This window comes from Rhinoraja longicauda, chromosome 28 (assembly GCF_053455715.1).
Source record: "Rhinoraja longicauda isolate Sanriku21f chromosome 28, sRhiLon1.1, whole genome shotgun sequence".
NCBI lineage: Eukaryota > Metazoa > Chordata > Chondrichthyes > Rajiformes > Arhynchobatidae > Rhinoraja > Rhinoraja longicauda.
In genome coordinates, this window is record NC_135980.1 from 25,540,573 (window position 1) to 25,565,428 (window position 24,856).

Consider the following 24,856-nt stretch of genomic DNA (forward strand, 5'->3'; position numbering starts at 1 on the left):
AAACATGTTATTATTAAGTTTTGGGAGATAGCAACTGATTAAAAGGACACCAGAGATGGGAGATCCGCACGCCATCCCTCTCCCCAACGGGCCATTACCTTGATCCAATGCTCCAGCGTTGTGTCCGCCCCCCCCCCACTCCACTGAAGAGACCTTCTTCCTTCAAAGGATGTGACGCAATAATACCACGTGCGCCAACACGACTTCCGTTGGCGGCGACCGGCCTCTCGCTCTCAGTGTCGGAGCGGCTGGCGAGCGAGCGGGTGGGTGGACGAGCCGGGCCATGGAAGCGGGCGGGCGGGGCAGCGGCTGCAGAGCGAGGGAGGGAGGGAGGGAGGGAGTGGGTGAGCGGGGAGCCAGGCCCGGGGCAGAGGAGTGAGTGTGTGGGCGGGGAGTCAGGCCGAGGCCCGGGGCAGCGGCTGCCAAGCGGGTGGGTGGGCGAGCGGGGAACCAGGCCTGGTGGGGCATCGGGCGAGGGAGGGTCAGTGAGCAAGCGGGTTAGGGTGGGCCAGGCCCGGGGCAGCGGCCTCCGAGCAGGACAAGGCTGCGGATGGAGGGAGAGAGGACAGGGGAGGGCCGGGCCGGGCCTTGAGAAGAGGGCGCAATCGTTCGGATCCGTGAGAGGGAGGAGGAGGAGGCCCGGGCCCGTTAGGGAAGGAGACGGCCTAGATCAGGGCCCGTGAGGGGAGGCAGCCCGGTCTCTGAGCCGGTGAGGGGGAGGCGGCATAGACCTGGGTCTCTTGTGACAGGAGGCGGCCCATGGGCCATGAGATAACGATACCGCTGCCCGGGCCCGTGGGGGGATGGCCCGGGTCTAGGCCTGTGACAGGAAGCGGCCTGAACCGTGGGTGGGGGGAGAGGGGCCATGAGGAGAGAGTTCTAGGCTGGAAGAGACCCGGGCCGCAGGGGAGGAGGTGACGCAAAGGTCGAGGGGAAGTATTGGAGGAGTCGATTACCATGCCAGTTTTCACATCTTTGGGTACAAAATGCTGGAGTAACTCAACGGGTCAGGCAGCATCTGTGGAGAAAACGAATAGGTGACGTTTCAAATCGAGACCCTTCATCAGACTGAAGAAGGGTCTCGAGCTGAAACGTCACCCATTCCTTTTCTCCACAGATGCTGCCTGACCCATTGAGTTACTCCAGCATTTTTTTGTCAGTGTAACCCAGCATCCGCAGTTCCTCCTTAAACTTCATAACTTTGGGATTAGGTTTAAGAGAGTGGAACTGTAGGGTGGGTGGCAGGTTTTAGTCAGACCTTACAGGGAATGGTTTGGGGTAGCATGGCTCCACTATGTGGAGGGAGGGGGCGTGAGCTAATGGGTGTGGGCTTGGTGCGTTCCTGGGAGGATAACTTGGAGTGGGTTGTTTTACTCCACGGGTGGGTGTGGTTCTCCCTGGGTTGGAGTGGTGTAGGTGTGGAAATTTTGAGTGCTGGACTCATAGTTTTGAGTTACATCTATCCCTGTGTGAAACAGTGGAATTTATGTGTCAATTCACTTTCTCTCGTAGACAAGATGCAGATTTTTGTGAAGACCCTCACTGGGAAAACGATCACCCTTGAGGTGGAACCAAGTGACACCATCGAGAATGTGAAGGCCAAAATCCAGGACAAGGAAGGTGAGGGAAGGAGATGGTTGTGTTGGAGATCGCGCTGGGGCTGGAAGGGTGCCCCTGGCTTTTGTCATGAACAACTACAATACAATACAAACTTTATTGTCATTGTGCAGTGTACAAGTACAGAGACACACTAGGAACTAAGCTGCATTTCTAAAATCTCTCATTGTTGGATGACATTTTCAACACTGACATTAATCTGGATTGAGCTACAAGAGGAGGTAGTTGATGCAGGGACTATTACATCATTTAAGAAGCAATTAGGCAGGTGCATGGATAGGACAGGTTTAGAGGGACCTGGCCAAATGCAGGCAAGTGGGACTAGTGTAAATGGGAGGCATCACAAAATGCTGGAGTAACTCAGCAGGTCAGGCAGCATCTAGGAGAGAGGGAATGGGCGACGTTTCGGGTCGAGACCCTTCTGCAGACTGATGGGACATGTAAATGGACATGTTGGTCAGTGTGACAAGTTGGGTTGAAGGGTCTTTTTCCACAATGTATTAACTTAGTAGCTTATTAGGTAGATAATCGTGGCGGTCGTATATGGAAGCTGGCCAATTTAATGCATCTCCCACGTTAATGTCCTTTTGTTTAATTCCACATTCACGACACTACACGATTCTTCCAATTGCTGACTCGCTTGAGGCAATTTATAGTAACTAGCCAACCTATCAACTTGCACTTTGACAGCAATTCTGACACTGGTGCTAGAGACTCTGATTGTTTATGCTCGACTCTCCTGGCCTGGTTGAGAAAATTGTAGTTTTTGCTATGAGCGATGGTAGTGGGAATAGTGAAGGTTGCCTCTGGTTTTTAAGAGATACAGTGTGGGAACAGGCCCTTCAGCCCACCCACCAGTGATCCCTGTACATTAGCCCTAAACTACACACTAGGGACAATCTACTTAAAAAAAAAAAACAAAGCCAATTAAATTACAAACCTGTACGTACGTCTTGGTGAAAGCGGAGCACCATTGAAAATCCCACACGGTCACTGGGAGAACGTACACGCTCTGTACAGGCTGCGTCCATAGTCAGGCTTAAACCTGGGTCTCTAGTGCTGTAAGGCAGCAACTCTACCGCTGTGCCACCATACTGCCTCGTAGAGTTCTATCCTACGCATAAGGGACATTTTGCAGAAGCCAATGGTCCGACAAACCTGTATGTACGGAAATGGTGCACCTGGAGAGAACCCACGCAGTCACAGGGAGAACGTACAGACAGCACCCGTAGTCAGGATCGAACCCGTGTCTCTGGCACTCTATGGGTGCAACTCTACTGCTGCGCCGCTCTGTCTCCCATTTATAATGAAAGGGAAAATTGGTGTCAGTAGGCAGGCTGTGTGAGTGGACTGACCTGTGATATTCTTGTTAACCCCACCTCTTTTGTTGCAGGGATCCCTCCGGATCAGCAGCGCTTGATCTTTGCTGGCAAGCAGCTGGAGGATGGCCGCACTCTGTCTGACTACAACATCCAGAAAGGTTGGTTTTCTGGGGATCCATTCCATGTGATTTGGACTCATTTCTTGGCCTCTGGTATTGGGGCAATGCAAGGCTGTCTGATGAATGATATAATAAAATGGAACTGCAGATGCTTGTTTCTGCCAAAGATAGATACAAAATGGTGGCGTAAGTGAGCTGGTCAGGCAGGATTTCTAGAGAAAATGGATAGATGACATTTTGGGTCAGGACCCTTCAGACTGATTTAGGAGATGGGGGGGGAATGAACTGGAAGAAAGAAAATATTTTCTTGCTGCTAGTTCTCACCCCCCCCCCCCCCCCCCCCCTACAATCAGCCTGAAGAAGGGCCCCGACTCAAAACGTCACCTATCCATTTTTCCCCAAGAATGCTGCCTGACCTGCTGTGTTACTCCAGCCCTTTGTGTCTATGTCTGATGAATGAAGTGCTTGAGGTGAGGGTGGGTTTAGCAGTCTGTTGGATGGTTTTGTTGGCAGTAAAATCGGACTGACCTGTGAAACATAGAAAGACAGGTGCAGGAGTAGGCCATTCTGCCCTTTGAGCCTGCATGAACATGGCTGATCATCTAAAATCAGTACCCGGTTCCTTCTTTTTTCCCCATATCCCTTGATTCTTTTAGCCCTAAGAGCTAAATCTAACACTCTTGAAAACATCCAGTGAATTGGCCTCCACTGCCTTCTGTGGCAGAGAATTCCACAGATTCACAACTCTCTGGGTGATTTTCCCCCCTCATCTCTGTCCTAAATGGCCTACCCCTTATTCTTAAACTGTGACCCTGGTTCTGGACTCCCAACATCGGGAACATTTTTCCTCCATTTAGCCTTTCCAATCCTTTAAGAATGTTATATGTTTCTGTAAGATCCCCTCTCATCCTTCTAAATTCCAGTGAATACAAGCTCTTTCATCATATGTCAGTCCCACCATTCCTGGGAATTAACCTGGTGAACCTACGCTGCACTCCCTCAATAGCAATAATATCCTTCCTCAAATTAGGAGACCAAAATTGCACACAATACTCCAAGTGTGGTCTCACCAGGGCCGTGTACAACTGCAGTAGGACCTCCTTGCTCATAAACTCGAATCCTCTTGCAGTGAAGGCCAACATGCCATTAGCTCTCTGCACTGCCTGCTATACCTGCAAGCTTACTTTAAGTGACTGATGTACAAGCACCAACTGGTCTATAATTCCCGTTTTCTCTCTCCCTCCTTTTCTAATTTCAGAGTCCACTCTGCATCTGGTGCTGCGTCTGAGGGGAGGTGTCCTGGACCCCAGTCTCCGAGTCCTTGCACAGAAGTACAACTGTGACAAGATGATCTGTCGCAAGTAGGTAGCCGGATGGGAGTCTGCCGTAGGGTTATTGGCTGTATGTGAGCCGTGGCTTTGTTTTGAGTGGATCATCCAGTTTGTACAGTAATACTACCATGTACAGCTGCTCGTTGATGCACAAATGGAGACTGTTGATTCAGGTCTGTTCAGTCAGATCATTCCTGGCCTGACATTTTTCATCTCATTGCTCTTGCTCCACTCTTTTAAGATTTTAATGTCCCTCCTAGCTTCAGCCCTGATCAGCCTAGGCTGGATTTCTTTCACTTTGTTTTGGATTCCCATCCCTCCGTTACTAGTTTTGATCAGTTTGAAATAGGAAATTATGGAAACCCTAACTCTTAATCTTTGAGCACAATGAAAATGTAGCTCTGAAGAAGGGTCTCGACTCGAAACGTCACCCATTCCTTCTCTCCTGAGATGCTGCCTGACCTGCTGAGTTACTCCAGCATTTTGTGAATAAATACCTATGATAATGTAGCTTGTTCTTTGACTCTTTCAATTTGTGTTCAAGCCCCTCTGTGGCAACTACCACCTTTGGAAGCGTAGTATACCTCAGATATAGTCCAACCAGACTTTTCCATCACTGACAATTTCTGGCCCTTGTAATTTTGCATTCCCTGAGAGAGAGAAGCCAATTTCCTGTTACATTATTTTGTGCCTGTCTTTTTTGGACTCCTGATCCACAATTCCTAATTTTTCACCAATTGGAAATTATTCTATCATGAATTACCATGAGCACACTATTGATAATTTTTTGACCGGTCTTTAATTTACTTTAGTACTTTAGATATACAGCGTGGAAGCAGGTACTTCGGCCCACTGAGTCTGCACCGACCAGCGATCACTCCATACACTAGAATATCCTACACACTAGGAACAATTTGCAGGGCAAATAATGTAAAAACCTGTAGGTCTTTGGAGTGTGGAACAAAACCGAAGCACCCGGCAAAAACCCACAGTCAAAGGGAGAACGTGCAAATTCCGTTCAGGTGGTGCCCGTAGTCGGGATTGAATCCGGGTCTTTGGCACGGTAAAGCAGAAAATCTACCACTGTGCCGCCCAAGATCAATCATTTAATATCAATGTTTCTTTTCATGTTCGTTAATGCGCCTCTTATTTAGGTGAATTATTGTGTAAGTATCTTCTGAGGTAAAACCTTATGTAGGTAAATTCTGATGTGTACAGAACTGTTGTCATCTTCTGTGGGTGTAGACTGAGCCGGTGGGTGGGGGCTGCCTTGCTTTGACCACGGGTGACGAGTATATGTTTGCCTTCTCACAGGTGCTATGCCCGCCTGCATCCTCGTGCATCCAACTGCCGTAAAAGCAAGTGCGGCCACACAAACAACCTGCGCCCCAAGAAGAAGCTGAAGTAAAATGTCGAGGTCCTGTTGCCCATGTTAGGCTTGCATTTGTGCTAAATTTCCAATAAAAGCCTGTTGCATTGCCCCCATTCAGTGTTTACTTGCTGCTGGTGTCTGAAGGTACGCTCTAAACAGGATTGATGCCAACAAGCCTGGTAGCCCCTGCTTGACATCGAGTTCTTGTGGACCATGTCGGGCAGACATGTGCAGCTCTGCAGTCTAACGACATTGCCTGGCATGGTACTCGCTGTCAAGCCAAGAGACACAGCTAGTTCGGTGAGTTCAACAGCACATGGCAGTGGCAGCACCATATTCATCTAAAAATGAGCTGCCCTCTGGTGAAGCTGCAATGCAGCTAGAAACTTGGTGTGTTTAAATAGCAGAGAAATCTCATATCAAAGCTCTGGAATCCTACTTATCTCCAAGAAAACTGCAAGGCTCGGTGCTGGGACCGCAGCTATTTACAATATACATTAATGACTTGGATGAAGGGATTAAAAGTAACATCAGCAAATTTGCAGATGACAAAGCTGGGTGGCAGTGTGAAGTGTGAGGAGGATACTGAGAATGCAGGGTGACTTGGATAGGTTGTGTGAGTGGGCAGATGCATGGCAGATACAGTTTAATGTGGATAAATGTGAGGTCCAGTTTAGTGGTAAGAACAGGAAGGCAGATTATTATCTGAATGGTGTCAAGTTAGGAAAGGGGGAAGTACAACGAGATCTGGGTGTCCTAGTTCATCAGTCACTGAAAGTAAGCAGGCAGTGAAGAAAACGAATGGAATTTTGGCCTTCATAACAAGAGGAGTGGAGTGAGACCACACCTGAAGTATTGTGTGCAGTTTTGGTCTCCAAATTTGAGGAAGGATATGCTTACTATTGAGGGAGTGCAGCATAGGTTCACGAGGTTAATTCCCGGAATGGCAGGACTGTCTTATGTTGAAAGACTGGAGTGACTGGGCTTGTATACTCTGGAATTTAGAAGTATGAGAGGGGATCGTATTGATACATATAAGATTAAAGGATTGGACATGCTGAGGCAGGAAACATGTTCCCGATGTTGGAGTCCCGAACCAGGGGCCACAGTTTAAGAATAAGGGGTAGGCCATTTAGAATGGAGATGAGGAAAAACCTATTCACTCAGAATTGTGAAGCTGTGGAACTCTCTGCCTCAGAAGGCAGTGGAGGCCAATTCCCTGGATGCTTTCAAGATTGAGTTAGATGATAGCGGAGGCAAGGGATATGGGGAGAAGGGGCAGGAACGGGGTACTGATTGAGGATGATCAGCCATGATCGCGGTGAATGGTGGTGCTGCTCGAATGCCTGAATGGCCTACTCCTGCACCTATTATCTATTTTCTATAAAACCCATCCCTCAACTAATGTTTGGGTCCAGCATGTGAATGCCAATGTAGAGGCTAAATCACACGATTTGCAGGTACTGTCAATGTTTAATAAGCATTTTGGAGCAGGTACATGAATGAGAGGGATATGGGCCAAACGCAGGCAGGTGGGACTAGCGTAGATGGAACATATGGTTGGTCTGGGCAGAAGGGCCTGTTTCCACACATTGTCGGATGTTGGTCTTCAGCATGATTCAGCTGGTTATCCTGTAAGTAATATAGTCAGAAAATAATCTCCAAAGGGAGTCTGACTACCTACCCTTGGTATTCAATGGCACTGCCTTTTTCATGTGCCCTTTCTCATCAGAATTCCAGTGGTCAGTTTTAATGGTGGCCACGGGAGGAATGTGTCACAATACACAGTGCATCGCACCTTGCTGCATGGGGCTGCATAGTGCCCATGATGACCCATGTCCACCATCGAAAGCGCCCAGATAGGGCACGCGAGGGTCGGAACTAGACCCCGGAGCAGTGGAAGAAGGTCACCTGGTCCGATGATGAAGTGTTAACGGTGTTGCCCTGGCCTCCAAATTCTCCAGATCTCAATCCGATTGAGCATCTGTGGGATATGCTGGATCGACAAGTCCGATCCACGGCAGCTCCACCTCACAACTTACAGGACTTGAAGGATGCTAATGTTTTGGTGCCAGATACCACAGGACACTTTCAGGGGTCTTGTAGAGTCCATGCTTTGGCGGCACACTGAGGACCAACAGCATATTTGGCAGGTGGTCATAATGTTTTGGCTCGTCAGTGTAAATGTATGCGTAGTTACTCCAGCACACTGTTTCACTCAACGTTCCAGCATCTGCAGGATATTTCACCATTTTGAATTACACCAGCTTTCAAACGAAAAGCATAATGTCATAGAGTCGTACAGCGTGGTCCTTCGGCCCAACTTGTCCACACATCCCATCTACTCTAGTCCCACCTGCCTGCGTTTGTCCCAAATCCCTCTAAACCTGTCCAATCCATGTAGTGTATCTGTCTAAATGTTTCTTAAACATTGCGATAGTAAATGTTTTTTAAACGTTACATAGAAAATAGGTGGAGTAGGCCCTTCGAGCCTGCACCGCCATTCAATATGATCATGGCTGATCATCCAGCTCAGTAACCTGTACCTGCCTTCTCTCCATACCCCCTGATCCCTTTAGCCACAAGAGCCACATCAAGCTCCCTCTTAAATATAGCCAATGAACTGGCCTCAACTACCTTCTGTGGCAGAGAATTCCACAGACTCACCACTCTCTGTGTGAAGAAATGTTTTCTCATCTCGGTCCTAAAAGACTTCCCCCTTATCCTTAAGCTGTGACCCCTGGTTCTGGACTTCCCCAACATCGGGAACAATCTTCCCGCATCTAGCCTCTCCAACCCCTTAAGAATTTTATATGTTTCAATGAAATCCCCCCTCAGTCTTCTAAATTCCAGCGAGTATAAGCCTAGTCTATCCAGTCTTTCTTCATATGAAAGTCCTGCCATCCCAGGGATCAATCTGGGGAACCTTCTCTGTACTCCCTCTAAGGCTAGAACGTGTACTTGCGATAGTCCTTCATACATTTTGTGTGCAAATGATTTATTCGTTTAATTTTTCTCACCTACATCAACTAATGTTCGGCAGCAAGATGTGAAAGTTCGGTTTATTAGTTGTGCTCCTGTCATCAGCCACGAGAGGGAACCACTACACAGTGGTAGTGAGCAACTTGCACAGTTGCTCTTTTGCAAGAATTTCAAACATACAACGGTGGAAATGTGGGCTTTCCACAGTTGTGGATCTCCATCTTCACCTTAGTTCCAAATTCCTTTACCCATATAATCCTAATTGATTTTGGCTCTGCAAAATTACTTTTATCATTAAAAAAAAAATTGGCAAGTCACCCTTTAATCTGTTACATTCGAGGTACTCAAATCCATGAAGCCTGTCGACATATTTTAATCTTTAGAAACGGAACTGCAGATGCTGGTTTACAAAAAAACAACACAGTGCTGGAATAATTCAGCAGGTCAGGCAACATCCATGTCAGAGGACATAGATAGGTGACAATTTGGGTCAGGACCTATATTCAGTCTCAAGAAGGGTCCTGAACCAAAACATTATCCATGTTCTCCGGAAATTCTACCTGACGCACTGAGTTACTCCAGCACTTTGTGTATTTTAATCCTTGTTGCCTTCATGAATTTAAGTGAACTTCTTTAAGGCCACCATTCCATGTTATGAAATCCCCAGAATGGAATCCAGTTCTGCACATGTATCCACCAAGAAGAGTTATGACCCAAAATGTTGCCTGCCTGTCCATTCCTTCCACAGATGCAGCCTGACCGGCTGAGTTACACTAGTACACTGTGTTTTACTCAAGATTCAAGCATCTGCAGTTCCTTGGGTCTACAAATCCTTTTAGCTTCAACTCGAGTCATACAGTGCTGAAACAGGCCCTTCGGCCCAATGCCTATGCTGACCAAGATGCCCTATCTACACTTGCCCCAGCTGCTTGTGTTTGGCCCATATCCCTATAAACTTTCCCTATCCATGTCAACCTGTCTTTTAAATGTCGTTATAGTGACAATTCAAGTTCTTTACCTTCAGTCCGAATAACACACGTAATACTGGATGAGCACATCAGATTTATTCCACAGTGGGATTCTTCCCGTGAGGATTTCCAGACACAATACTAATGTCTGAAAAGATCTCAACTGAGGAGAGGGGAAGAACAACTTTTCCACAATTGTTTACTTTTTTTTACAGAGAAGAAAGAGGTGTGACAAAAAGAAATCAAGGACCAATTCCAATTCTAATACAATTCCCATGGTTAGAGAAAACAAAATCATTAATACAGGTCACATGCTTTCGGGGAAAGGCATCAATTTACCTAGAGTGGATTCAAAACGTTTCCTACTTTCCCACGCACCAATATAAGGAGTTGTTATTGAGAAAGAAACTTTCTTTATCTTTTATACACGAGCAATCTCGCAGCTGCACGACCTTGCTTCTTAACTGTTTTAATACACAAGGCTCACACTGTCAGACAAGGGAGTAATTTAAGAACAAGGAACCCCTATACTCCTCTGTCTGCTCCCTATCATTCATAAAGGGACAAACACATTCCATTCCCAATGATAACATTTCTGCCACAAGCATCCATCTTACTGCTTTCCACTGAAAATAAGCATCCATTTTATATTAGCTAAAACAACAGCAAAATAAACCATCTTCGTCCATCTACAACAAAATATCAATATCTCTAATTAACTATATCAGCTAATAGCATAGACAATAGGTGCAGGAGGAGGCCATTCGGCCCTTCGAGCCAGCACCACGGGATATACTTCGCGCATTTAAATACAACACTTTAATTTCTGTATTCACCTCCCCTCTCACACCGGTCACAATTGGCCCTGACATTACTCTCTTATCCTTTTTAGAACTTCCCTCCCCATTCATTCGAGAGTCCTTTGCAATGTCTCCTGTATTTGCTTCCCCTTTAACTCCATCTCCATATTCCCAGTTTGTCAACCCCTCCCCCCCACTACTTAGTTTAAAGCCACACTTGTAGCACTAGCAAACCTACCTGCCAGAATGTTGGTCCCCCTACTGTTAAGGTGTAACCCGTCCCTTTTGTACAGGTCACCCCTACCCCAGAAGAGATCCCAGTTGTCTAGAAATCTAAATCCCTGCTCCCTGCACCAGCCCCTCAGCCATACATTCATATCCCCGATCTCTCTATTCCTGCCCTCACCAGCACGAGGTACAGGCAGCAGTCCAGAGACAACCACCTTCGACGTCCTACTTCTCAGTCTTCTTCCTAACTCTCTAAACTCACGTCGCAGTATCTCCTTCCTCCCAACGTCGTTCGTGCCCACATGCACAACTACTTCCGGTTGATCGCCTTCCCTCGCTAGGATGTTCTGAAGCCGGTCCGTGATGTCTTGAACCCTGGCACCAGGGAGGCAACAGACCATCCTCGAGTCCCGCCTGTCGCCACAGAATCTACTGTCCGTACCTCGGACAATGGAGTCACCCACTACTATGGCTCTTCCTGACTTCGGTCTCCCCGGTCGAGTTTCCTTGCCTGGGTTAGATCTGCCAACACGTCCGTCGCTCGGACTGGAAGCGTCTTCTGCCCCAACAGCTCCCAAGAGAGTGTACCGGTTTGCAATAGGCACAGCCACCGGGGTCTCCTGTAGCCCACGTTTGCTCCCCCCTGAAACGGTCTCCCACCTTCGCTCGACCTGGACCCTTGGCGTGACAGCCTCGCAGTAGGTCCTGTCAAGGAAACTCTCGCATTTCCGGATGGCCCCGAGGTCTTCCAGCTGCCTTTCCAACTCCGCCACACGTCCATTCAGGAGCCGCACCTGGACACAGTTCTTGCAGGTGTAGCTCCCAGAAGCTGCAGCGGTGTCCCTACCTTCCCACATCCTGCAGGAAACACACTGCACCAACTTGTCCGCCATTACTTGAGTGAAGTCAAAAACAATTCAGGTTCAAAAACAAGCGTAACTTCCTCACCTCAGCCTCCTCGCTGAAGACTCGCACTTTTCTCACAGGACTCGCAGCCAAAGACTCGCACCTTTCTCACAGGGCACTTCCCTCGACTGGGCTGCACCCCGTGTGCAAGTCTTGCTTATATCAGTCACTAAATTACTTAATTGGCCAATTTACCAAACCTCTACTTTAATTGATCAACCAATCCAGGTACTCACTTCTATACTGCCTTCCTGACAAGCTTGGAGTTATGCACTTTTCTGGCTGACTAACGGACTCTTGGCGCTCTTTTTAAACTGCCTTTACACATGGCAATTAACATTTACTTTGCTCTCAGCCAATGATCTTCCTTGCTCTGTTCCCGACCTTTTCTGACTGAGATTCTCATTAGTACTTGCCTCAGCTACCTTCTTTTAGACTTTAGAGATACTGCGCGGAAACAGACCCTTCGACACATCGGGTCCACGTTGACCAGTGATCCCTGTACACTAACGCCATCCTACACACGAGGGACAATTTTACCAACGCCAATGAACCGACAAACTTGTATGTCTTTGGAATGTGGGATGAAACCTGAGCACACAGACAAAACTACACAATCACAGGAAGAACATACTGTTGCATCATCAGGCCCACGTCGGTTTTGCATACATCCTGTTACCACTGGCGACTTGCAAGCAACCTCGTGAGAAGGTCCAGCCACAACAGCTCAATAACAACTCCAAGGTCAGACGCACTAAATGGCCTTATCTGCACAAGGGCTATGATTGGTGAGAATGTAGGTGAAAGTGGCTTCTGGAGTAAAAGAGACACGAGGTGTCTGGCTCGACTAAGTGTCATTTGTTCTTTGCTCTCTGTCATGGGATTCAGTTGATCCTACAATACAAACACCGTGTAGGCAGCACCCGTGGTCACAATTGAGCCCGGGTCTCTGGCGCTGTAAGCCAGCAACTCTACCGCTGCGCCAATGTGCCGTCCTCCTCTGGCAACCCATTCCATATACCCACCACGCTCTGAGTGAAAAAGTTAGGCCTCAGGTTCGTATTAAATGTTGCCCCTTTACATCCAAATATCTTTTAAACACGTGTAAGAAGAAACTGCAGATGCTGGTTGACACCGAAGATAGACGCAAAATACTGAAGAAGATAATGAAGGGTCTCGACCCGAAACGTCACTACTGCAGCGGTACAGGGCCCTGGTGAGACCGCACTTTTAGTCTCCTCATTTGAGGAAGGACATTATTGCTATTGAGGGAGTGCAGCGAAGGTTCACCAAGTTAATTCCCGGGATGATGAGACTAACATATGATGAAAGAATGGGTCCACTGGGATTGTATTCACTGGAATTTAGAAGGATGAGAGGAAATCTTGTAGAAACATTAAATTCTTAAAGGATTGGACAGGCTAGATGCAGGAAAAATGTTCCCGATGTTGGGGGTGTCCAGAACCAGGGGTCGCAGTTTAAGAATAAGGGGTTGGCCATTTAGGACTGAGATGAGGAACAAACTACTGCTCGTGGAAAAAAGCTGTCTGGCTGTGGCAGAAGGAAGTGCTTCAAAGAGTTTGTAGCCAGGGTGAGAGGGGTCAGAGATGATCTTATCCGCTCGCTTCCTGGTCCTTGCAGTGTACAGATCGTCAATGGGGGGGAAGGTTGCAGTCACCAACCTTCTTGGCTGATCGAACAATGTGCTGCAGCCTCCCGATGTCATGCTTGGTGGCTGAGCCAAACCAGGCCATGATTGAGAAGCTGAGGATAGACTATGATGGCAGTATAAAACTGGACCATCATTGCCTGTGGCAGATTGTGTTTTCTCAGCTGCCACTGATGGGCCTTTTTGACTGTGGAGTCGATGGTGGCCTCCCATTTAAGTAATCCTTTTAAATTCTTAAAGGATTGGACAGGCTAGATGCAGGAAAAATGTTCCCGATGTTGGGGGAGTCCAGAACCAGGGGTCACAGTTAAGAATAAGGGGTAGGCCATTTAGGACTGCGATGAGGAAACATTTATTGGCAGTGGAGGCCAATTCACTGGATGTTTTCAAGAGAGAGTTAGATGTTGCTCTTAGGGTTAAAGGAATCAAGGGATATGGTGAAAAAGCAGGAGCAGTGTACTGATTTTCGATGATCAGCCATAATCATATTGAATGGCAGTAATGGCTCGAAGGACCAAATGGCCAACTCCTGCACGTATTTTTCTATGTTTTCTCTGTCACGTATTTATTTTTTCCTGACCCGCTGAGTTACTCCAGCATTTTGTGTCCTGTTAAATACTTGGGCGGCATAGTGGCGCAGCGGTAGAGTTGCTGCCTTACAGCACCAGGGATCCAGGTTCGATCCTGAGTATGGGTGGTATCTGTACGGACTTTGTACGTTCTTCCCGTGAGCACATGGGTTTTTTCCGAGATCTCCGGTTTCCACCCGCACTCCGAAGACATACTGGCTTGTAGGTTAATTGGCTTGGTATAACTGTAAATTGTCCCATGTGTGTGTGTAGGATAGGTGTTAATGTGCAGGGATCGCTGGTCAGTGCAGACTCAGTGGGCCGAAGGGAGACTGGGTTCCTGCTGGCTTTTGACATCCATGCTCTGACCAATACTGAAACTAAGCTGCAGAGAAGCACAGACCGAGAGTTCATTGTGGAATATTTTTCAGAAGTGAAATTGGATGAGTGATCTCTTTGGGGCTCACGTTGTCGACCTCCCCGTGGTGAGCCCTGCCAACTGACCTCAGTCAGGCGAACGACAACAGAGACAATAGAAGCAGAAGCAGCTGCATAACATCTGCTGCCTCAAACGCAAGATGAAGAAATGATCTCTTTCTGGGGAAGAGAGAGTGGCGTGGGACTGGCCTGATAGAGTATTTCCAATAAACATCTGCGTGTCTGGGGAAAGATGTGTGGACGGGTGTTCATGACAAAAAAGTTAATTTGCTCTGACTAGCTTTATTTTCCTGGAAAACTCCAGGCATTAATTGCCCTAAACAAATCATTGCACATAGTTGAGTTTAGTTTATTGTCACGTGCACAGAGATACAGTGAAAAGCCTTTTTGTTGCGTGCTATGCAGTCAGCAGAAACACTATACATGATGACAATCGAGCCGCCTGCAGTGTACAGATACATGATAAAGGGAATAACATGAGTGATGTTAGCGTAAGATAATGTCCAGTAAAGTCTGATGAAAGATAGTCCAAGGGTCTCCAATGAGGTGGATTAAAGCTCAGGACCGCTCTCTAGTTGTTGGTAGTATGGTTCAGTTGCCTGATAACAGCTGGGAAGAAACTGTCCCTGAATCTGGAGGTGTGCGTTTTCACACTTCTGTACCTCTTGCCCTCTGGCCCACCGAGCCGACCCCGCACATTAACACTATCCTACACGCACTAGAGGCCATTTTACAATTTACAATTCTTACCGAAGCCAATTAACCTACAAAAACCTTGACGTCTTTGGAGTGTGGGAAGAAACTGGATCACGGGGAGAACATACAAACTCTGTACAGACATCACCCGTAATCGGGATCGAACCTGGGTCTCTGGAGCTGTCAGGCAGCAACTCTACCGCTGCGCTACTGTGTCAACCAACAGAAGCGTGGTAACTACGCCAGCAGGGAAGAGTTAGGCTGTGAGTGGGTGCTGCTCCGTAGCACACTCTGGTCTGACTTCCCAGAGCCTGACTCACTTTTATAGGCGGAAATCATACTTTTCAATTTGTTCCTAAACTCCTCAGAGATGTAGTAATAGATGAAGGGGTCGATGCAGTTACTGAAGGTGCTAACCACCAGGCAGATCATGGCATAATAGTACATATCGCTGCTCTTGGTGTAGCTCTGTATCAACAAGGTCACGTTAAAGGGGACCAAGCACACCAGGAACACCAGCAGGACCAGCAGAGTGGCCATAACTGCGTGGCCGTACACCATTTGATTCAGGAGCAACGTGGCGATGATAGATACGTAACAGAAGACAACGATTACAACGGGGACCATGAAGCCGAGCACCACCTTACCAATGAGGTAGGGGTAGTAGGTCTGCAGCTCGTCCTGTGGTAAGCCATCATAGCAAATGGTGATGTTGAGAGTGTGGATCTGATGTGACTGCTGGGTGATGTAAAGAGGCACCATGCCAAAGACCAGCAGCAACCAGACCGCCCCGCAGAGGCAGAAGGCATTCTTCCTGTTGCGGACCTCTTTGGAGAAGAAGGGATGGACGATGGCGAGGTATCGGTCGGCGCTGATGCAGGTCAGGAACAGGATGGAGCTGTAGACGTTCCCGTAGAGGATGGCACTGGAGACGCGGCAGAAGACCTCGCCGAAAGGCCAGTCGTTGCCCAGCAGATGGTAGGCGATTCTCCAAGGGAGGCCGAGGAGCACCAGCAGGTCGGCGACGGCCAGGTTAATGAGTAGGAAAGTGCTGGGAAGTTGCTTGACTCTCGTGACGAGGATCCACAGAGCCAGCCCGTTGGCTGGGAGACCGATTACGAACACCACAATGAAGAAGCAAGGTATCACCACTGTGGTGACTTTACTTCTCACGTGCACCATTGCGGAATCGTTGAAGGTGTTGCTGGACTGATTGGTAGCTGGGTTGTGGATCTGGACAATGACAAATTTTCGGTTCTCCAGCTCTGTCTTCTTCCTGCATTCTGCGATTGAGCAAGGGCAAGAACACAGGACCAGAGAATGAGTACGGAACCAGAGACGTTTTTGGCACAAAATCCACATTGACCATGAAACCAAACACCACCTTACAGATGAAACCACAGTCAATGCTGACCCTGAGCACATCTTTCTACTTCTGTAGAAGGGTCTCGACCCGAAACGTCGCCCACTCCTTCTCTCCTGAGATGCCGCTTGAACTGCTGAGTTACTCCAGCATTTTGTGAATAAATACCTTCGATTTGTACCAGCATCTGCAGTTATTTTCTTACTCTTTCTACTTCTATGATTTCCTCACTGTCACGTGTACAGACTCACAGCGAAATGATTAGTACGGGTGTCAGAGGACAAGGGAGGAGAATGGGGTTAGGAGGGAGAGATCGATCAGCCACGATTGAATGGCGGACTAGACCTGATGGGCTGAATGGCCTAATTCTAATCCTACCACTTATGATCTGATTGTTCTGCATGCTATCCATCAAATCATACCATACATGAGTACCACCTATTGGGCGGCACAGCTGTAGAGTTGCTGCCTTACAGCACCAGAGGCCTATGTTCCAGATCCTAATGGTTGGGAAGAAGCTGTTCCTGAACCTGGTGATCACGGTTTTCAGGCTCCTGTACCTTCCTCCCCATATTATTATTGTTTGTTTTTTGTGTGCGTTTGTGTGTGTGTATTGTAATGTCTTGAGAGGTCGGTAGCTTTTCTCTTGAAGGTTGGGAGGTGTGGGTGCCGGAAATGAAGACAGAAAAGTTATTGTTTTCAAACTTAAATTCCATATATTTAGTCTTTTCCAAAAACAGGTAAACTTAATTGTTTGCAGACAGGTACACAAAACCAAAACAGGTAGTTAAATCAAAACTGTAGCTTGCTGCCTTCTTGCCAAATATAACTCAAACACCTGTCTGCTCCCTGTCTGTCTGCTCCCTGTCTGTCTGCTCCCTGTCTGTCTGCTCCCTGTCTGTCTGCTCCCTGTCTGTCTGCTCCCTGTCTGTCTGCTCCCTGTCTGTCTGCTCCCTGTCTGTCTGCTCCCTGTCTGTCTGCTCCCTGTCTGTCTGCTCCCTGTCTGTCTGCTCCCTGTCTGTCTGCTCCCTGTCTGTCTGCTCCCTGTCTGTCTGCTCCCTGTCTGTCTGCTCCCTGTCTGTCTGCTCCCTGTCTGTCTGCTCCCTGTCTGTCTGCTCCCTGTCTGTCTGCTCCCTGTCTGTCTGCTCCCTGTCTGTCTGTCTGCTCCCTGTCTGTCTGTCTGCTCCCTGTCTGTCTGTCTGCTCCCTGTCTGTCTGCTCCCTGTCTGTCTGCTCCCTGTCTGTCTGCTCCCTGTCTGTCTGCTCCCTGTCTGTCTGCTCCCTGTCTGTCTGCTCCCTGTCTGTCTGCTCCCTGTCTGTCTGCTCCCTGTCTGTCTGCTCCCTGTCTGTCTGCTCCCTGTCTGTCTGCTCCCTGTCTGTCTGCTCCCTGTCTGTCTGCTCCCTGTCTGTCTGTCTGCTCCCTGTCTGTCTGTCTGCTCCCTGTCTGTCTGTCTGCTCCCTGTCTGTCTGCTCCCTGTCTGTCTGTCTGCTCCCTGTCTGTCTGCTCCCTGTCTGTCTGCTCCCTGTCTGTCTGTCTGCTCCCTGTCTGTCTGCTCCCTGTCTGTCTGCTCCCTGTCTGTCTGCTCCCTGTCTGTCTGCTCCCTGTCTGTCTGCTCCCTGTCTGTCTGCTCCCTGTCTGTCTGCTCCCTGTCTGTCTGCTCCCTGTCTGTCTGCTCCCTGTCTGTCTGCTCCCTGTCTGTCTGCTCCCTGTCTGTCTGTCTGCTCCCTGTCTGTCTGCTCCCTGTCCTTTTAAATACACTGCTTCCCTTCCCTTTTAGCTCTCTCACTGAGGCAATCAGCTCATCTGGTTCAGCTGGGCAGCAATCAGTGTCAGCAGCAATCAGTATCAGCAGCAATCAGTGTCAGCAGGGCAGGCAGCCCTGCTGACTATGGGTTTTGTAGTCTTTTGCTGGCAGCCATGATGGTTTGTAGTCCTTGTTGCATCCACCGGGAGGAAATGTATCTCCCCTCTATGACTCTACCTCTCATGATATCACAATATGTACATATATATATATGTACATACACACACACACACACTGAATGTACACACACAGTGTATGTACACGCAGAACTTTTTTTTTCTATCTCGTTTATTATATTGTTTACCATGTACTATGCTTACATATTCTGTTGGGCTGCTGCAAGTAAGAATTTAATTGTTCCATCTGGGACATCTATATACTAAAACTCTCGTTTGTTTGTTGGTTCCTGAACTACAGCCAAAACGGTACATGATAGCACAACAATTGAAGATGTTTCATTGAAATCAGTGTTATATTTTTAAAGTTATTTACATTTTAAAGTTTAAATCTATCTCCTAGGCAGGATGGGGGAGGGGGGAAGAGAGGATGAGGGGGGTTGACGAGGGTGGGAGGGAGGGGGGAGGGAGGATAAGGGATGGAGGGGAAGGGGGGAAGCAGGGAGATGGGGAGGAGGGGGGAAGGGGGAGGAGGGAGGGCGAGGGGGGAGGAGAGGGTGCTGCACTAATGCAGGAGAGGTTTGGGCCCAACAGGTCCACTTGACAATAAAACACTCTTGACTCTATACTCTGCCACTCACCCATGCACTAGGAGCAAAGTAGCTGATAGATCTACAAACCATCGTGATTTTGGGATTTGGGGAAAATCAGGAGCACCTGGAGGAAACCACACACACAGTCACAGGGAGACCATGCAAGCTCCACGGAGACTGATCCCAAGGTCAGGGCTGACCCTGGGTCGCCAGCAGCTTTACTACTGGAGCAGCTGTGCCTACTATAGGCATCTATTAGGCACTCTGAAAATAAAATAAATCCCCACGTTCCACATTATAGATCGAGTGCAGACACAAAAATCAGGAGAGAGTTAGAGTTAGCACTTAGGGCTAAGGGATTCAAGGGATATGGGGAAAAAGCCAGAACGGGGTACTGATTTTGGATGAGCAGCCATGATCATATTGAATGGCAGTGCTGCCTCGAATGGCCTACTCCTGCACCTATTTTCTATGTTTCTAAAAAGCTGGAGGAACTCAGCGGGTCAGGCAGCAACTCTAGAGAAACGGAATAGATGATGTTTCAGGGGAAGGTCGAGTACTTGGGTGAATATTGACCCATTGAAATGACTGCTCTGCACAAGAGAACATCCGAAGAAGGGTCTCGACCCGAAACGTCGCCCACTCCTTCTCTCCAGAGATGCTGCTGCCTGACCGGCTGAGTTGCTCCAGCATTTTGCCTCTGTCTTCGGTGTAAACCAGCATCTTCAGTCCCTCCCTACACATTTGTTAGCGGCTCATTTACTGAACGCAGGTTTACAAGAAGAAAAACCTCTGAACAAAAACGAAGTTGTATTTGCATCTAATTACCTCCTTCGATCCTTCCAGCAGCACGGCAGTTTACGGCAAAACTGACCAGTGTGAACCACACCAGGGCCTGGAGTGGCGGCAGCTTCATTCTGTGTGTCCTTACTCTGTGGCAACAGGCGGGAGATGATCAATAGCCTACAGACTCTTGTGTCGAAGTGGTGGGACTGTCATGAACTCTTAGCTGTGTGGAAACCACATCAAAAATTAGAGATAAGCTTTTCTACTTATGCAGAACCATATATATCCACTCGCTTCCTGCCCACAGGAAACTATATGTAGGTAGGCGTGGACATAATCTGGACGGCTGGTTTAAAGTATAATGCAAAAGAACCTGACCCTGGTTTCTGAGGTGAAATGAATTTTCTGCATTGCTCTGTATCTAGAAAACACTGATGACAATAGACAAAGGGTGCAGGAGGAGGCCATTCGGCCCTTCGAGCCAGCACCGCCATTCAATGTGATCATGGCTGATCATTCTCAATCAGTACCCCGTTCATGCCTTCTCCCCATACGCCCTGACTCCGCTATCCTTAAGAGCTCTATCCAGCTCTCTCTTGAATGCATTCAGAGAATTGGCCTCCACTGCCTTCTGAGGCAGAGAATTCCACAGATTCACAACTCTCTGACTGAAAAAGTTTTCCTCATCTCAGTTCTAAATGGCCTACCCCTTATTCTTAAACTGTGGCCCCTTGTTCTGGACTCCCCCAACATTGGGAACATGTTTCCTTCCTCTAACGTGTCCAACCCCTTAATAATCTTATCATATCATATCATATATATACAGCCGGAAATATATCCAAGTCCGTGCTGCCCAGCGATCCCCGTACATTAACACTATCCTACACCCACTAGGGACAATTTTTACATTTACCCAGCCAATTAACCTACATACCTGTACGTCTTACGTGAGACGTGATGTTTTAACAAGACACCAAGGTGCTGGAAATAGTTGCAGCGTCGGAAATGTTACCAGGGTGCACAAACATGGAGGATGTGAGCGGAACGTTGCTGGGCAACATGGTAAAAGGTAGCCGGCAAAGTTTATTACTGAAGATCGACACAAAAAGCTGGAGTAGTAACTCAGCGGGACAGGCAGCATCTCTGGAGAGAAGGAATGGGTGATGTTTTCGGGATCGAGACCCTTGATAAAAATGTGTATTGCTGTTGTGTGAAAAAGGTTTTCAATGGACAGGGAAGGTTTAAGTTCATAAGTGATAGGATCAGAATTAGGCCATTTGGCCCGTCAAGTCTACTCCGCCATTCAATCATGGCTGATCTATCTCTCCCTCCTAACCCCATTCCCCTGACTTCTCCCCGTAATCCCTGGCCCCTATACTAATATCTAAAATCATGAGAGGCATTGATGGAGTGCACAGTGACTTTGTAGAAAGGTGGAAATGTCAAATACTGAAGGGTTAAAGGCGAGAGGCAGATAGTTTAAAGGAGATGTGCAAGACAATGTTTCCATACAGAGTGGTAGGTGCCTGAAGGGACTGCCATTCGGGTTGGTGAAAGTAGGTATGATGGCAATGTTCAAGATGCACTTAGACAGGCACGTCATCAGTCCCCTGCATCTGATGGCTTGCACCTTAATCATTTTAAGATGCAAGCCATCAGGTGCAGGGCACTGATGAGCCTTTAGCCCTGTCTGTACCTAATATGAATTCTACAGAAACAATCATCGTATTGTTTAACACTAATAGACAATAGACCATAGACAATAGGTGCAGGAGTAGGCCATTCAGCCCTTCGAGCCAGCACCGCCATTCAATGCGATCATGGCTGATCACTCTCAATCAGTACCCCGTTCCTGCCTTCTCCCCATACCCCCTCACTCCGCTATCCTTAAGAGCTCTATCCAGCTCTCTCTTGAAAGCATCCAACGAACTGGCCTCCACTGCCTTCTGAGGCAGAGAATTCCACACCTTCACCACTCTCTGACTGAAAAAGTTCTTCCTCATCTCTGTTCTAAATGGCCTACCCCTTATTCTTAAACTGTGGCCCCTTGTTCTGGACTCCCCCAACGTTGGGAACATGTTTCCTGCCTCTAATGTGTCCAATCCCCTAATTATCTTATATGTTTCAATAAGATCCCCCCTCATCCTTCTAAATTCCAGTGTATACAAGCCCAATCGCTCCAGCCTTTCAACATACGACAGTCCCGCCATTCCGGGAATTAACCTAGTGAACCTACGCTGCACGCCCTAGGAGATTTTTAATGGAGATTTTTGGCGTGTCTTCTAACTTAAACACTGATGCAAAATGTGTCTGTCTCATCTGCCTTTTCTTGATTCTCAAAGTTAGTTTCCCATTCTCACTCTGATAGTTCGATGTTCACCACTCACTTCCTTTTTAAATGTTTCAGAAAACCATTACTGTCAGTGTTTCATTTCTTTACAGTTTTTCCCCATTTTTTATCCTATAAATCTCGCCTATCTTGGTCCTCAATCACTGAAGTGTGAATCTATCCCAATCTTTGAGCCCATCACTGATTTTTTTGTCTTCTTATAAGTTTAAGGTTTTGGGCCTCCTTAACTCACTTGGTTAACCCAGCCCCCCTCAGAGTCTTTCTTCCTCATTGGAATATATTTTTTGTTTTTTGTTGGGGAGTGGTGTATGTCACAAATTATCTCCTTAAATGTAAAATTTAGTTTAGTTTTGGGACACAGTGTGGAAACAGGCCCTTCGGCCCGCGGAGTCCATGCCGCCCAGTAAACCCCAAACACTATTACTATCCCACACACAAGGGCCGATTTTTCAATTCACAGAAGACAAGTTCACCTACAAACCTGTAGGTCTTTGGAGTGTGGGAGGAAACCGGAGCGCCCAGGGGAAAACCCACGCAGGTCACAGGGAGAACGTACAAACTCCATACAGACAACACCCGTGGTCAGGATTGAACCCGGGTCTTTGGCACTGTGAGGCAGCAACTCTACAGCTGCGCCACCGTGCCGCCCTAAATATTAAAGGGTTTAAGATGAGAAGCATTTTGTTTAAAGGAAATGTGCAAGTCAAGCTTTTTATACAGTGGGTTGGTGCCTGCGTGCACTGCCTTTGAGGTTGGTAGATATGGATCTGATAGCAAGGCTCAAGAGGCACATGTACAGGCAGGGAGTAGAGAGATATAGTTCATGTGCAAACATATGAGGTTAGTTGGATTGGCATCACGGTCAGCTCAGACATGATGGGTTCAAGGGCCTATTCTGGTGCTGCAATGCTATATATTTTACTTCCTTAATAACTGATTATAACATTTTGCAGTAAAAGGCACTAGGTCCGCCATGGTTGTTTAATGTTTTACCCACTTACCTATTTGCTCGGTCCACTTTAGTCGCCTCTCACATCTTTGTAATTCTCCCTTTTTAAGTTTCACGCTCAGGTTTCTCACCCTGAGGTTGAATGCTAACTGGTCATGTTGTGATCACTCTTCCCCAGTGGTCTTTTACATTGAAATTATTTCTTGATTTCCGGGACTAAAATAAACCTATTCGCTGGTTGTTTCCATAACATGTTGCTCTAGACAGTTTAGACTATTTAGTTCAGTTTAGACATACAATGTGGAAACAGGTCCTTCGGCTCACACTGCCAACCATCGATCACCTGTTCGCACTGGTTCTATGTCCTGCACACTAGGGGCAGTTTACCGAAGCCAATTAACATTCAAACCTCCACGTCTTTGGAGCGTGGGAGGAAACTGGAGTGGCCAGAAAAAACTCACGAGGAGAACGTACAAACTCCGCACAGACAGCACCCGTAGTCAGGATTGACTAGGCTGTCACCACACGTTTGCAGGGGTGTCGCGGGCGTGGTTGTGAGTAGGCTCCAATGAGTCAGAGCCGTTCTCGGGTCATCGTGGAAATTTTATTCTGCCCGAAATTTTTCGGCGACAGCTGGCTTGACGCCAATGATCGTAGCTTGTCGTGGCCACTGTCGTAGGTGGTCGCCAGGTTGTCGCCAGGTGAACTTGGTTGTCGCCAGGTGAATTTGGTTGTCGCCAGGTGAATTTGGTTGTCGCCGGTGCTGATGCAACTTTTATAAGGATTTTGTTTGTTTGAATAAAGTAAATTTTGGACATTTTGACCAAAGATTGATGTTTGAAGTTATTGTATTTCAGAGTAGTTTCTCATGGCATCTCTTTCAAATATTTTAATTTCATTTATTTTGACCAATAAAATGAAATAAAACAAAATCACATAATTTAATTTCAGATGCTGGTTAAACCGAAGACAGACACAAAAAGCTGTAGTCAGGCCGTGGGTCAGGCAGCATTTCTGGAGAAAAGGAATAGGTGACCCGAAACGTCACCGATTCCTTTTCTCCAGAGATGCTGCCTGGCGCGTTGATTTACTCCAGCTTTTGTGTCTGTCTTGGATGTATAGGTTAATTGGGGTGCTGGGTGGGGGTCGGGAGACTCGAGCTTGGTTAGCTTTGGATGTGCTGAAATGCCTTCCTGGTATGCAGAGTGTGTATGAATGAGCTGCTTCCTATTGGCTGAATCGGGATGATTTTGGAAAGGCGGCTCTCTCTTGCACAAGCGTTCTGCGTTTGTTTTAGCCCTCTCAGTGAAGTGAGCTTGTGCCCTTACATAGACTCCCGTACGATCCATTCTGCTTTGCACTAAGGTGGCATGGTTTGACTTTCTCGGGAACTCTTCATCGAGCTCTGCTGCCGCTGCTGCCTCTAGTACTTCGGCTTGAACCAGAGCCGCGGCTGCCTCCTTTTCCTGACGTAACATATCTAAGTCTGCCTCTAATTTGGCCCGGTCAAGCTGATGGGTCGCCTCCAGTTTAATTTTATCAAGTTTGATGGCATTTTCCCTCTGTGTAAATTGTGCACGTGTCCGTGCGGCTTCAGCATGAGCACGTGCCTTGGCGGCTGCAGCAGCAGCTGATGACCCAGATCGACGTGATAGTCGTGATGAACCAGAACGTCCTGAGCCCGCCTCTGACGTATGGTCCGTCGTGTAGAGTGATGACGCTGCCATGGCGATGGCCTTGTCTTCCTCTGCAGGGGCCGTTGGTCTGCCTTCTTCAGACATGATACAGAATTTGTATGCAGTCTACGACCTTGAGGCTTGCCTCGCTTGTAAGATTGACATCTTTTCACTGTACTGTTCTCATTATGTGGCGACACAA

At 47.7% G+C, this 24,856-nt stretch overlaps 2 protein-coding genes across 3 annotated transcripts; one reads left to right on the plus strand and one right to left on the minus strand.

The window, feature by feature from the left end:
* The first annotated feature begins 132 nt into the window (after positions 1-132).
* On the plus strand, positions 133-5,870 carry uba52 (ubiquitin A-52 residue ribosomal protein fusion product 1). Its single transcript, XM_078423701.1, has 5 exons — positions 133-263; positions 1,513-1,620; positions 3,011-3,097; positions 4,317-4,419; positions 5,704-5,870. The coding sequence occupies exons 2-5, from the start codon at positions 1,518-1,520 to the stop codon at positions 5,795-5,797; spliced, it is 387 nt and encodes a 128-aa protein (XP_078279827.1). The 5' UTR covers positions 133-263; positions 1,513-1,517; the 3' UTR covers positions 5,798-5,870.
* Positions 5,871-14,669: 8,799 nt separating this feature from the next.
* LOC144607093 (proteinase-activated receptor 4-like) lies at positions 14,670-24,370 on the minus strand. 2 transcript variants are annotated; one of them, XM_078423690.1, is made up of 3 exons: positions 24,307-24,370; positions 19,722-19,902; positions 14,670-16,300 (listed from the first exon to the last, which is right to left on the minus strand). In XM_078423690.1, the coding sequence occupies exons 2-3, from the start codon at positions 19,807-19,809 to the stop codon at positions 15,255-15,257; spliced, it is 1,134 nt and encodes a 377-aa protein (XP_078279816.1). In that variant the 5' UTR covers positions 19,810-19,902; positions 24,307-24,370; the 3' UTR covers positions 14,670-15,254. The 2 variants fall into 2 exon arrangements, with proteins under 2 accessions (XP_078279816.1, XP_078279817.1); XM_078423691.1 differs by lacking the exon at positions 24,307-24,370 and having other exon boundaries at positions 19,722-19,912.
* Between the last annotated feature and the right edge of the window lie 486 nt (positions 24,371-24,856).